The 12,959-nt window shown below is 41.2% G+C and overlaps 1 protein-coding gene across 1 annotated transcript; it reads left to right on the top strand.

Moving 5' to 3' along the window:
* Positions 1 to 784: 784 nt before the first annotated feature.
* Positions 785 to 3,925, top strand: LOC309807847 (UDP-N-acetylglucosamine--peptide N-acetylglucosaminyltransferase 110 kDa subunit-like; the record flags this gene model as incomplete). Its single annotated transcript, XM_082627793.1, has 1 exon — positions 785 to 3,925. One exon carries the CDS (start codon positions 785 to 787, stop codon positions 3,923 to 3,925), a length of 3,141 nt encoding a protein of 1,046 aa, XP_082483919.1.
* Between the last annotated feature and the right edge of the window lie 9,034 nt (positions 3,926 to 12,959).

Genomic DNA, 12,959 nt, shown 5'->3' with positions numbered 1-12,959 from the left:
TTCTAGGGTTCTTCGTAGGACCTAAAAAGGAACCCATAGAGTTGTGGAACAACAATAGAAGCTACTGTGATGAGAAGCCCCGGCACCACAACAAAGAGTAGCCCCCACTCGCCGCAACTAGAGAAAGGCTGCACGCAGCACTGAAGACCCAATGCAGCCAAAATAAAAATAAATAAATAAAAATAAATAGATTTATCTTTTAAAAAGTAATACTCAGGTTTGAGTCATGAGAAATTTGATGAGGAGAAATTAGCTAATGTTTTCAGAACTTTTAAAATATCAAACTCAGTCTCTAAGATCTTAGCATTATATACAACATCGGTTACTTATTAGTGGTTTGGGAAGGCCAATTTAAAATTTTCTCATCTTACTGTATTGAAATTCATGGCCCTAATGTTTTCCACGTTGACTATATGAATGATGAAGAAAAGTCAATCATGTATTTCATTTCCAACTGGACAGAAAACAATATTTTAAAAAGTGTTTGGACTACTGACTTTTGATTTCTTCTAAGGCAAATGGATAGGTAATTTTTATTCCCTGATTAGGAGAAAAATGGTGGAAGAGGGCAGGGTTAAGAATTAAGATTTCAAGAGCATGAGAGGTAGATGGCCAACCAGAGTTCCTAAGGTTCGGTGCCTGTAACTGTTGCCGCCGCTTAAGCCTGCCAAAGCAGTGGTACGGCTGCTGCGCTCGTGCTTGCTCCCTCTAGAAACGTTCTTGCCAGTAGTGGCGGCAGCGGGACTCAATTACCCCCTTTTTTCACTCTCTCCAGAAGCTCCAGATGGCGTCTTCCGTGGGCAACGTGGCCGACAGCACAGAACCAACGAAACGTATGCTTTCCTTCCAAGGATTAGCTGAGTTGGCACATCGAGAATATCAGGCAGGAGATTTTGAGACAGCTGAGAGACACTGCATGCAGCTCTGGAGACAAGAGCCAGGCAATACTGGTGTACTTTTATTACTTTCATCTATACACTTCCAGTGTCGAAGGCTGGACAGATCTGCCCACTTTAGTACTCTGGCAATTAAACAGAACCCTCTTCTGGCAGAAGCCTATTCGAATTTGGGGAATGTGTACAAGGAAAGAGGGCAGTTGCAGGAAGCAACTGAGCATTACCGGCATGCATTGCATCTCAAACCAGATTTCATCGATGGTTATATTAACCTGGCAGCCGCATTGGTAGCAGCAGGCGACATGGAAGGGGCAGTACAAGCTTACGTCTCTGCTCTTCAGTACAATCCTTATTTGTACTGTGTTCGCAGTGACCTGGGGAACCTGCTCAAAGCCCTGGGTGGCTTAGAAGAAGCCAAGGCATGTTATTTGAAAGCAATTGAGACGCAACCGAACTTTGCAGTAGCTTGGAGTAATCTTGGCTGTGTTTTCAATGCGCAAGGGGAGATTTGGCTTGCAATTCATCACTTTGAAAAGGCTGTCACCCTTGACCCCAATTTTCTGGATGCTTATATCAATTTAGGAAATGTCTTCAATGAGGCACGGATTTTTGACAGAGCTGTGGCAGCTTACCTTCGTGCCCTAAGCTTGAGTCCAAATCATGCAGTGGTACATGGCAACCTGGCTTGTGTATACCATGAGCAAGGCCTGATGGATCTGGCAATAGACACCTACAGGCGAGCTATTGACTTGCAACCACATTTCCCTGATGCTTACTGCAACCTAGGAAACGCTCTCAAAGAGAAGGGCAGTGTTGCTGAAGCAGAAGATTGTTATCATACAGCTCTCCGGCTGTGTCCCACCCATGCAGACTCTCTGAATAACCTAGCCAATATCAAAGGAGAACAGGGAAACAGTGAAGAGGCAGTTCGCTTGTATCGTAAAGCATTAGAGCTCTGCCCAGACTTTGCTGATGCCCATTCAAATTTAGCAAGTGTATTGAAGCAGCAGGGAAAACTGCATGAAGCTCTGATGCATTATAAGGAAGCTATTCGAATCAGTCCTACCTTTGCTGATGCCTACTGCAATATGGGAAACACCCTACGGGAGATGCAGGATGTTCAGGGAGCCTTGCAGTGTTATACTCATGCCATTCAGATCAGCCCTACATTTGCGGATGCCCACAGCAATCTGGCTTCCATTCACCACGATTCAGGGAATATTCCAGAAGCAATTGCTTCTTATCGCACTGTTCTGAAGCTTCAACCTGACTTTCCTGACGCTTATTGTAATTTGGCTCATTGCCTGCAGGTTGTCTGTGATTGGACAGACTATGATGAGCGAATGAAGAAGTTGGTCAGCATTGTGGCTGACCAGTTGGAGAAGAATAGGTTGCCTTCTGTGCAGCCTCATCATAGTATGCTCTATCCTCTTTCTCATGGCTTCAGGAAGGCTATTGCTGAGAGGCATGGGAACCTCTGCTTGGCTAATATAAGTGTCCTTCATAAACCACCGTATGAACATCCAAAAGACTTGAAGCTCAGTGATGGTCGACTGCGTGTAGGATACGTGAGTTCTGACTTTGGGAATCATCCTACTTCTCATCTTATGCAGTCTATTCCAGGCATGCACAATCCTGATACATTTGAGATATTCTGTTATGCCCTGAGCCCACATGATGGCACAAACTTCCGAGCGAAGGTGATGGCAGAAGCCAATCATTTCATTGATCTTTCTCAGATTCCATGCAATGGGAAAGCAGCTGATTGCATCCATCAAGATGGTATACACATCCTTGTAAATCTGAATGGTTATACCAGGGGTGCTCGAAATGAACTCTTTGCTCTCAGGCCAGCTCCTATTCAGGCAATGTGGCTGGGGTACCCTGGGACTAGTGGCGCGCTTTTCATGGATTATATCATCACTGATCAGGAAACTTCACCTGCTGAAGTTGCTGAGCAGTATTCTGAGAAACTGGCTTATATGCCCCATACTTTCTTTATTGGTGACCATGCTAATATGTTCCCTCACCTGAAGAAAAAAGCCGTCATCGATTTTAAGTCCAATGGGCACATTTATGACAATCGGATTGTGCTGAATGGCATCGACCTCCAAGCATTTCTTGATAGTCTATCAGATGTGCAAATAGTCAAGATGAAATGTCCTGATGGAGAAGACAATGCAGACAGCAGTAATACAACTCTTAATATGCCTGTCATTCCTATGAATACTGTTGCAGAAGCAGTTATTGAAATGATTAACAGAGGACAAATTCAGATTACAATGAATGGATTCAATATTAGCAATGGACTGGCAACTACCCTGATCAACACTAAGGCTGCCACTGGAGAGGAGGTTCCCCGTACCATTATTGTAACCACACGTTCTCAGTACGGGTTACCGGAAGATGCCATTGTGTACTGTAACTTTAATCAGTTATACAAAATTGACCCATCTACCTTGCAGGTGTGGGCAAATATTCTGAAGCGTGTTCCCAATAGTGTACTGTGGCTGTTGCGTTTTCCAGCAGCAGGAGAAGCTAATATTCAACAGTACGCACAAAATATGGGCCTTCGCCCGAACCGTCTCATTTTTTCCCCTGTTGCTCCTAAAGAGGAACATGTTCGGAGAGGCCAGCTGGCTGATGTCTGCTTGGACACTCCACTCTGTAATGGACACACCACAGGGATGGACGTCCTTTGGGCAGGGACCCCCATGGTGACTATGCCAGGAGAGACTCTTGCTTCCCGAGTTGCAGCTTCCCAGCTCACTTGTTTAGGCTGTCTTGAGCTGATTGCTAAAAACAGACAAGAATATGAAGAGATAGCTGTGAAACTGGGAACTGATGTAGAATACCTGAAGAAAATTCGTGGCAAAGTCTGGAAGCAGAGAACATCTAGCCCTCTGTTCAACACCAAACAATACACGATGGAACTAGAGTGGCTCTATCTACAGATGTGGGAGCATTATGCAGCTGGCAACAAGCCTGATCACATGATTAAGCCTGTTGAAGTCACTGAGTCGGCCTAAATAATGACTGTGTGCCCAGGAGGATTACCCCTGTAGCTGAGCCTCAGCCTTCTGGGGGAAAGGGAACTACTTTTTCAATATCATGTTGCAGATGGGTGACACACAATGATAAGAAATAGCACAGCCAGACTTGCTTCCTGCATGATCATGACAGGGAGAGACACAAGAGATGGGAAACTGCTGTTCCACAAGGAGATTCCATCGAATTTTGCCGCAGCCAGGTGTCTGGAAGGTCTGGAAGGTAAGTCTGGAAGGTCTGATCTGCCTTGGTCTTCCAGGGGATGGATGGTTAGTGTGGAAGGGAGATAGAGATTGCCCAGCCGTTTTGTGATTATCATGGATGGATTGAGTCTTCTGAATTAATTTTTTTCTTTCTATTTTGGGTATTGGAGCTTTTAAAAATGTTTGGTTTCAGGTATTTTTATTCATGTGAAGTGTATATGATTCTCTTGAGATCAGGTGTTAAGCTGAAATATTCCTTGTTTTAGTTTCTGAACTCTACAGATAAATGGGGACTTTGCTGGTGTAGTCTTTTTCTAGGTTTTATAAACCGCTTGAGCCTGTGTCAGTCATTTTAGTGTCTGACATAACGTTTGGAACTCTCAGTGCTTTGTTGGTTTGTAGATGATGGCTTCAATTCTTTTTCTGGTCCGTTTCCTTCTTCCCTTCCCCCCACTTTAAAAATTCTCCTGTAACTTGGCTAACAAAAACCAAGTCTGATTCAAAACCTCCCAGAGTGTTTCTCTTAAACACATCATCTGGTGCCAAATGAAGATTCTTAGGAGTGCTTATTAATTATGAAGGGCACAGTTGTGGTACTGTGACTGATGATAATAATAATGGATTTTTGGCCTAGAGTTTTGTCCTATTTCACCAGTGTTTTACTGTTGACTGCCCCTCTATGCTGCTTCCAAAAGTGATAGTGTGTGATAAGATGTTTACTTTCATTTCTAAAGTTTGTTTTGTTTTAGGTGAGTCCTGTTCTTCCTTTTTCTTTCAGCAGAAATGAAATTCCAGGTAAGTATAAGTATTCAAATATTTGATCAGTAGTTCACAGTTATCTCCAGTACATTAAATAACTTTCATCAAAAAACATGTTATAGGTAAAAAGCTCTGAAGGACCAGCTATGTATATGATAATTATGTTTCAGGCCTTCTAGGGTATTATATATAATAACTTGTCTTCTGGTCGTGGTCTTGAAGTCTTTATGGATTCAGCCTCAGTAGTAGCGAACTGCACTGCTACTTGGTTTGGAGTACAAATTAGACTTTAACCCTCCTGGAGGTAGAGTTTTTGGTATTGAAAACCATAGGAATGAAATTATTGTATTTCAACAAAGGATCGAGGGCTTGAGGCTTAAACAAGCCAACATATGTGTGGGAAGCAGTCAGCCTTGAGAGCACCTTCGGACATGCCAGGCATGCCGCTGCTGCTCGAAGGGACTGTCCCTACTTGTTCCCCTCCTTGTTCCATTCCATGGGAGATAAATCACCAGGGCCCAGAAATCAGAAAGAAAGTAAAATGAGACAAGCAAAGCTGTCTCCCCCTGCACATGCAGGTTATTTTGGATGATTCTGGGTTTATGGGTTTTCTCCCAGGGAAGTTAACCTTGAGCCGAGACAGTCATTAGATAATGTAAACCACCGTCTGGCAACCTTCCCTTTTCTAGTCTATATAATCTGTACCTGTAGCATAATAAAACTTACCTTGCAACCATCAGTTGTCTTGGTCCTTCTGACCCCATTCGTCGGTGCTACTTCAGTTCCTTACCCCGTCCCTTCTGACCCTGGGCGGTGAAATCCTCTTTCTGAGGCTGGTCCATGGCAAGTGGCGCCCGAACAGGGACCTGAAGCGTGAAGGCAATTAAAAGGAAAAGAAAGTGCAGGTAAGAGAACCCTTATGCAAAATATGTGTGGCCACGAGTAAAAGTGAAACTAATAGAGGCATAAGGCAACAGTCAGAAGTAAAAGAAGATGGGGCAAAAGGGCTCAAAGGAGCGTGAATTATTTGCTCAGGTTTTACTTTCCATGCTTATAGCTCGGGGTAATAAAGTTTCTACCTCACAGTTGACTGAATTTTGGCAGCATATCCATGATGTATCTCCCTGGTTTCCTGATGGCAGCTCTGTGACACAGAAATCTGGCAGAAAGTTGGAGAAGATTTAAAAAATTATGATGAGTCTCGAGGGCCTACTCATACTGCTGTTGTTACATTTAGTTTGTGGAATCTGATAAAAATATGTTTAGGTTCTTCTCATGATAGTGTTGATTTGAATGTAAAGTCAGAAAAACATAAGCCTCTGACAGAAGACAAGACTGTATTATCAGCTACTGTGTCGCCACTTCCTAAACCAAAAGAGCTAATTAATTTAAATATTTCAGATGAAGAGGAACATTTTGACTTAACCGATGAGGCTTTTAAACATAAAAGAGAGAGAGAAAAAAAACATAAAAGAGAGAATCACCCTGAGGATGATTTTCTAATGGCTATGATAGATAAGTCAGTGAAAAAGCTGCAAATTAGTAAGGACTGTCTTCCTCAAAAATCTACATCTGTAAAAATGGTCAGTCTCTTGCAACGTGCTGTATAAGCAGCAATAAAACGAGGAGAAGATCCTATTTTCTGTTGTCCTGTCATAGAAAGACCTGATCCTAATCATCCTCAACAGGCTATTAGGGAGCATCAGGCTCTTCCTTTTAAAGTTTTGAAAGATTTAAAATCTGCTTGTGCTCAGTATGGGCCCACTGCTCCTTTTACTACTGCTATGGTTGACACTATTGCAGGAGAAGCTCTTTCCCCCGCTGATTGGAAGTCTATTGCACGAGCTTGTTTAAATGGTGGAGATTATTTAATATGGAAGTTTGATTTTTATGAACGGGCTGCTGAACAAGCAGAAAAGAATGCTACCCATGATATTCCAGTGGATTATCATATGCTGATTGGGGAAGGACCATATATTTCTTTACAAGATCAATTAACTTATACCTTTGTTGCTTATCCTCAAATAAATCATTTGGCATTACAAGCCTGGAGGAAATTACCTTCTACACACAAAACTGAGGATCTTTCAAAAATGAGACAGGGACCTGATGAACCATATGCTGATTTTGTAGATAGATTGTTACAGGTGGTCGGGAGACTCATTGTGGATGGACTCTCTGGTACAATTGTAGTTAAGCAACTTGCTTTTGAAAATGCTAATAATGCAGGTCAGGCTGCGATTCGACCTTGGAAAAAACGGGGAACACTGGAGGGTTATATTCGCCTTTGTGCAGACCTTGGGCCTGCTTATATACAGGGTGCTGCTAGGGCTGCAGCATTAACTAAAGTGGGGTTTAAAAACAATCAAAAGAGAACAAAGACTAGTTTTCAATGCGGAAAGGCAGGTCATTTTGCTGGAGAATGTGGATCTTTTCATTGTAACCCTGCTCCTTCCTTCCCTACTCAAAAACCTCCAGATGGTCCGAAAATCCCTGGTTTATGCCCTAAATGCAATAGGGGAAAACGTTGGGCACGAGATTGTCGCTCAGTGGCCCACAGGGATGGGACACCACTGTCGGGAAACTCCTCCCGGGGCCTTCCCCGGCCCCAACAAATAGTAGGGGCAACGTCTGTGTATCCTCCTCAAACTATCAATCAGACATTAACCAAAAACAAAAACATACAATATCTTCGCTCTCCAGAGCAACAGCAGGAAGCACAGGACTGGACCTCAGTACCTCCGCCCGATATGTATTAACTCCTGCAATGGGTCCTCAGGCCCTCTCTATGGGCATCTATGGACCTTTACCCAAGGGTTTGATTGGACTATTATTGGGAAGAAGTAGTGTCGCCATGAAGGGTTTAACTATTATGCCAGGACTCATAGACTCTGAGTACGAAGGAGAAATAAAAATCATGGCACAAACTATTAAAAATATAATAACGATTTCCCCTGGTGATAAAATTGCACAATTGCTACTTTTGCCCTTTGTACCTCATGGACAAATTTTACAACATCAAAAGAGAGAAACAAAGGCTTTTGGATCATCTAGTGCTGCCTACTGGATTCAGAAGATAGGGAAAGAATGTCCAGAAATGAAATGAGCCATGAATGGAAAGGTTTTTTCAGGTTGTTAGACACTGGAGCTGATGTCTCTGTTATGACGCAGATGCACTGGCCTAAACATTGGCCCGTTAGTCCTATTATTACAGAACTTCAAGGAATAGGACAGAGTTCTCCTATGCAAAGTAGTCAGTTATTATTATGGCAAGATAGTGAAGGCCATTCAGGATACTTCCAGCCTTATGTTTTGCCTGGGCTGCCTTTAAACCTCTTGGGCCAAGATATATTAAAGGAAATGGGAGTATTACTTTATAGTCCAAATTCTCATGTCTCTAATATGGTGTTGGATCAAGGATTTCTTCCCACAAAAGGGCTGGGAACAAATCAAAAAGGAACTGTCTATCCTATTGATGTGAAAATAAAAAGTGATAGACAAGGTTTGGGTTTTTCTTAGGGGCCTTGGATTCTCCTCCACTCACTGCTGGTCCAATTACTTGGCTGAGTGATGACCCTGTATGGGTGGACCAATGGCCCCTCACAAAGGAGAAATTAGAAGCTGCAGAACAATTAGTACTGGAACAATTAGGGCATTTAGAAATTTGCAATAGTCCTTGGAATACTCCTATTTTTATTATCAAGAAAAAGTCTGGAAAATAGAGGTTATTACAGGGTCTAAGAGCTGTTAATAAAACTATGCTAATAATGGGAGCTCTTCAACTAGGCCTACCCTCTCCAACAGCCATACCACACAATTATCATCTTTTAGTTATAGATTTAAAGAGTGTTTTTTCACTATTCCTTTGTTTCCTGAAGATAGAAAACATTTTGCTTTTAGCTTGCCTTCCTTAAATTTTAAGGAACCCATGAGGAGATTTCAATGGAAAGTATTGCCTCAGGGCATGGCAAACAGTCCTACATTATGCCAAATATAGGTGGCTCAGGCCTTAACTCCTGTGAGAAAAAGGTTTCCAACGTTATATCTCATACATTATATGGATGATATACTTTTAGCCACTGATAGTATTTCTTGATTAGAGACTGCTTCCCAATTTTTACAACAATCCTTACAATCATTTGGCCTGGTCATTGCCTCAGAAAAAATTCAAAGACAATCTCCATTTTTCTATTTGGGAAAATATATTGATAACTCTACCATTAGGCCTCAAAAACTGCAAATTCGAGTTGATAATTTAAAAACATTAAATGATTTTCAAAAATTACTTGGAGATATTAATTGGCTAAGGCCTTCCTTAGAACTTACTACTGCTCAGTTAGAGCCTTTATTTGATATTCTTAAAGGTGACTCAGATCCTTCTACTTCACGATCTATGACTCCAGAGGATTTCAAGCTTTCCAAATAGTTAATAGAGCTATCAGCTCTGGACAATTAACTCAAATACATACTCACCTGCCCATGTCTTTAGTTGTTTGTCCAACACCTCATGTGCCTACTGCCATCTTATGGCAAACTGTTGGAATTATTGAATGGATTCCTATGAAAACTACATCCTCTAAAGTTATTAACCCTTATTATGAACTTATTATTAAGTTAATAATGCAAGGTAGAACTAGATGCTTACAACTTATAGGTATAGAACCTTCTCAAATTATTATCCCTTATTCAGTTAGTCAACAAAATTGGCTTTTTCAACATAGTAATGAATGGGGTCTTGTTCTTGCAGGATTTTCAGGTACCTTGGAATGCCATTAGCCTGCTGATAAATTGATCCAATTCAGCAAACTTAACTCTTATATCTTTCCTTCTATAATTAGGCAACAGCCTATTCCTCATGTACCTTTGGTTTTTACAGACGGTTCTTCTTCAGGAGTGGCTACTGTAATCGTTGACGACGGAACAAAACTCATTAAACAAACTTCCTTGACTTCAGCTCCACGTGTTGAACTGTATGCTGTCATTATGGCTTTTAAACATTTGCCTTCTATATCTTTTAATTTGTTTTCTGATAGTAAATATCTTATTAGCTTATTATTTCTTCTGGAGACTGCAACCAGAGGATATACTAATGACCCTGAATTATCATCCTCTTTTCGTTTACTTCAACAGCTTATTCGTTCCCACGATGGTCCTGTTGCAGCTCTGCATATCGTGCTCATTCTAACTTGTCTGGTCCATTGTCTAAAATGAATGCGACTGCAGATGTTTTAACTCGATCTAAACGTGATCTTTATCCTGTGCATTTTCCTCCCAAAAATAAAGTTAAAGTTACTCTTCCTCCTCAATCTCTTTTCCCTAAAGCAGGACATATCCCAATTTACCGTCCTCCTCCTTTCCGTTCGTCATGCTGTCAAGAATGGCTAAGGTATTGCATTCATTATCTTCATACTGTTGGTACTCATGGTCCATGTCCTGGACACCCTCATATTATGGTAAGTTATGATCAAACTGCTTCACAAGCAGCACAGCAATCGCATGCTTTACACCATCAATCGGCGGCTACATTACACAAACAATTTTCCCTTCCTCGTGGAGCCGCCCGACAAATTGTTAAGCAATGCCCACAGTGCTTACCTCACCTTCCTGTTCCACATTATGGTGTTAATCCTCGTGGATTATTACCTAGTCATTTATGGCAAATGGATGTTACTCATATCCCGTCTTTTGGGAAATTACAGTTTGTTCATGTCACTACTGATACTTATTCTGGTTTCCTCTGTGCTACAGCACAGACTCGAGAAGCTACTAAACATGTTATCACTCATTTATCACACTGTTTTGCTTTCATGAACCTTCCCAAAATTATTAAAACAGATAATGGGCCCACTCACACTAGTGTTGCTTTTGCAACATTTTGTAATTCATTACAAATTACCAATATTACAGGCATTCCACGTAACCCTCAAGGACAAGGTATTATACAACGTGCAAATAGACCTTTAAAGCTCACTATTGAAAAAATAAAAATGGGGGAATTATATAGAACAACACTACATAACCTTATAAATCATGCTCTGTTTATTTTAAATTTTCTCACTGTTGACAGGGGAAAGGTTGGTGGCTGAGCCAAGATTGGCCTTTCAATCTCTGGAGGTCCTCGGGAAAGATCCGCTAACCAGCACTTGGCGTGGTCCTGATCCTGTGTTGATTTGGGGACGTGGTCACATGTGTATATTTCCCAGATCAGCTCCTGGACCTCTCTGGCTTCCTGAGCGCTTGCTTAGTCAAGCAAATAGATGGCTCGCCACAGCTCACAACTAGTTCAGAAGATGAAGAAGCTCTGCATCTCTCCCGAAAATTTGACAGTGTTGATTCAGCAAAAGAAGAAGAAGAGGAGACCACTTGCCAGGATGACTCAAAGGAGTGATGTTCCAACTTGGGGACAAATTAAACAATTGGTTTCACGAGCTCAAGAGTTAGTGAAACAACAGAATAATCCTGTTACACCTGTGACTTTATTTTTGGCTATGTTGGCAACCATTTCATGTGTTCCCTCTGTTAATGCAGCAACTTACTGGGCCTATGTACCTGATCCTCCACTATTAAAACCCATATCTTGGTCTGAAGCAGAGTTTCCTGTATTTTACAATGATACTCTTTATGGGCCTCTTATTGGGAATATAAAACAAATCAATATGTCTGTAAATTATACTAACTGGTTTAGTACCTATCCTGTCCGTCTTAGCCCATTGAATCTGGAAACTGGATGTGTAAAGGCTATTAGTTATGAGCATACAGATGTTTATGAGGGAACGGATCAATCAATTAGTTTGTCAGGCTCTCCAGGCATCCTTCGTTTTACAGGAACCAACATTACTCTTACATGCCCGGCTACCAGCCGACGAGAGGATCTTAAGGATACCACCATTTGCTATAAAAATGGGCAACCTATTAATACTAGAGGTCGAATCTCATACGCCTCACCACTTAGGGATTCCGCTATTACTGTAGCCAAGGTTACAGGTGAAGATTCAGGAAATTATTTGTGTATGAAGCGTTTACTTGGAGGACAAGGGATACTTATGGCTGGACATATGGTTACTATTCTTAAGAGAAAATCAAAAAATCAATTTCCTCCTTTTATGACCATTAACTTTCCTGGATCCAATTTTGAATGTTGCAATGCATCTTGGAATAATAACCAAATATGGTGTACTATAGATTATACCAAGGGGTAAATTCTTATCTCTTCTATTCCCGTCATAGATAGGTTTATCGCATTTCAAAAGAACTGGGGTATATGGAAACTAGCTCTAACTTATTCCAATACACCTGTTATAACTTGTGTTGCTCCTCCATATACACTTTTGATTGGTTCTATTAACATTGGTAATTCTTCCGAAGGAGGATATACTATTAGCTGTGTTCATTGTATTTTTACAGTTGTATGTTCCCTTCTGCAGGGACACAATCTGTTCTTATACTAAAGTAACCCATATATGTTATGGCGCCTGTACATCTGAGAGAACCTTGGTGTGAAGATACTGGAGTACAGGCATGGGTGGAACTCTCTAAAGCCTTGCAGAGAAGGAGACGCTTTATTGGGTGGCTAATAGTAAGTTGACTTGCCTTGGCTGCTCTGTCTGCTACCGCGGCTACTGCCCGTCTTGCTCTTTCACAGAGTATTAATCATGCTCACTTTGCTAATCAATTATCTCAAAATACCAGTCTTGCTTTATCTTTACAAAGTCACATAGATTTACAGATGAATAACAAGTTAGATGAATTTAAAAACGCAATTTGGGGGATTGGAGATCAGATGGCAGCATTAAAATTGAGGATGCGTTTAGCTTGTCATGAAAAGTATACGTGGATTTGCGTTACTCCTTACAAGTACAATGACTGTATTTGGGAATGGGAAAAAGTAAAAATGCATCTGCTGAGCGTTTGGTCAGATAATAATATTAGTCTTGATCTTAAGAAATTAAATGCTGAAATTCAGGATATACAAAATGCACATCTTGATGATATTTGGCAAGAAGATGTAATTAAAACTTTACTGGACCATTTAAAGTGGTTAAACCCTCAGTCG

Source organism: Mesoplodon mirus (assembly GCF_964341445.2).
Source record: "Mesoplodon mirus genome assembly, chromosome: 7".
NCBI classification, from domain to species: domain Eukaryota; kingdom Metazoa; phylum Chordata; class Mammalia; order Artiodactyla; family Ziphiidae; genus Mesoplodon; species Mesoplodon mirus.
Note: the sequence above shows the minus strand (reverse complement) of the source record. Positions and strands in the feature narration are given on the sequence as shown.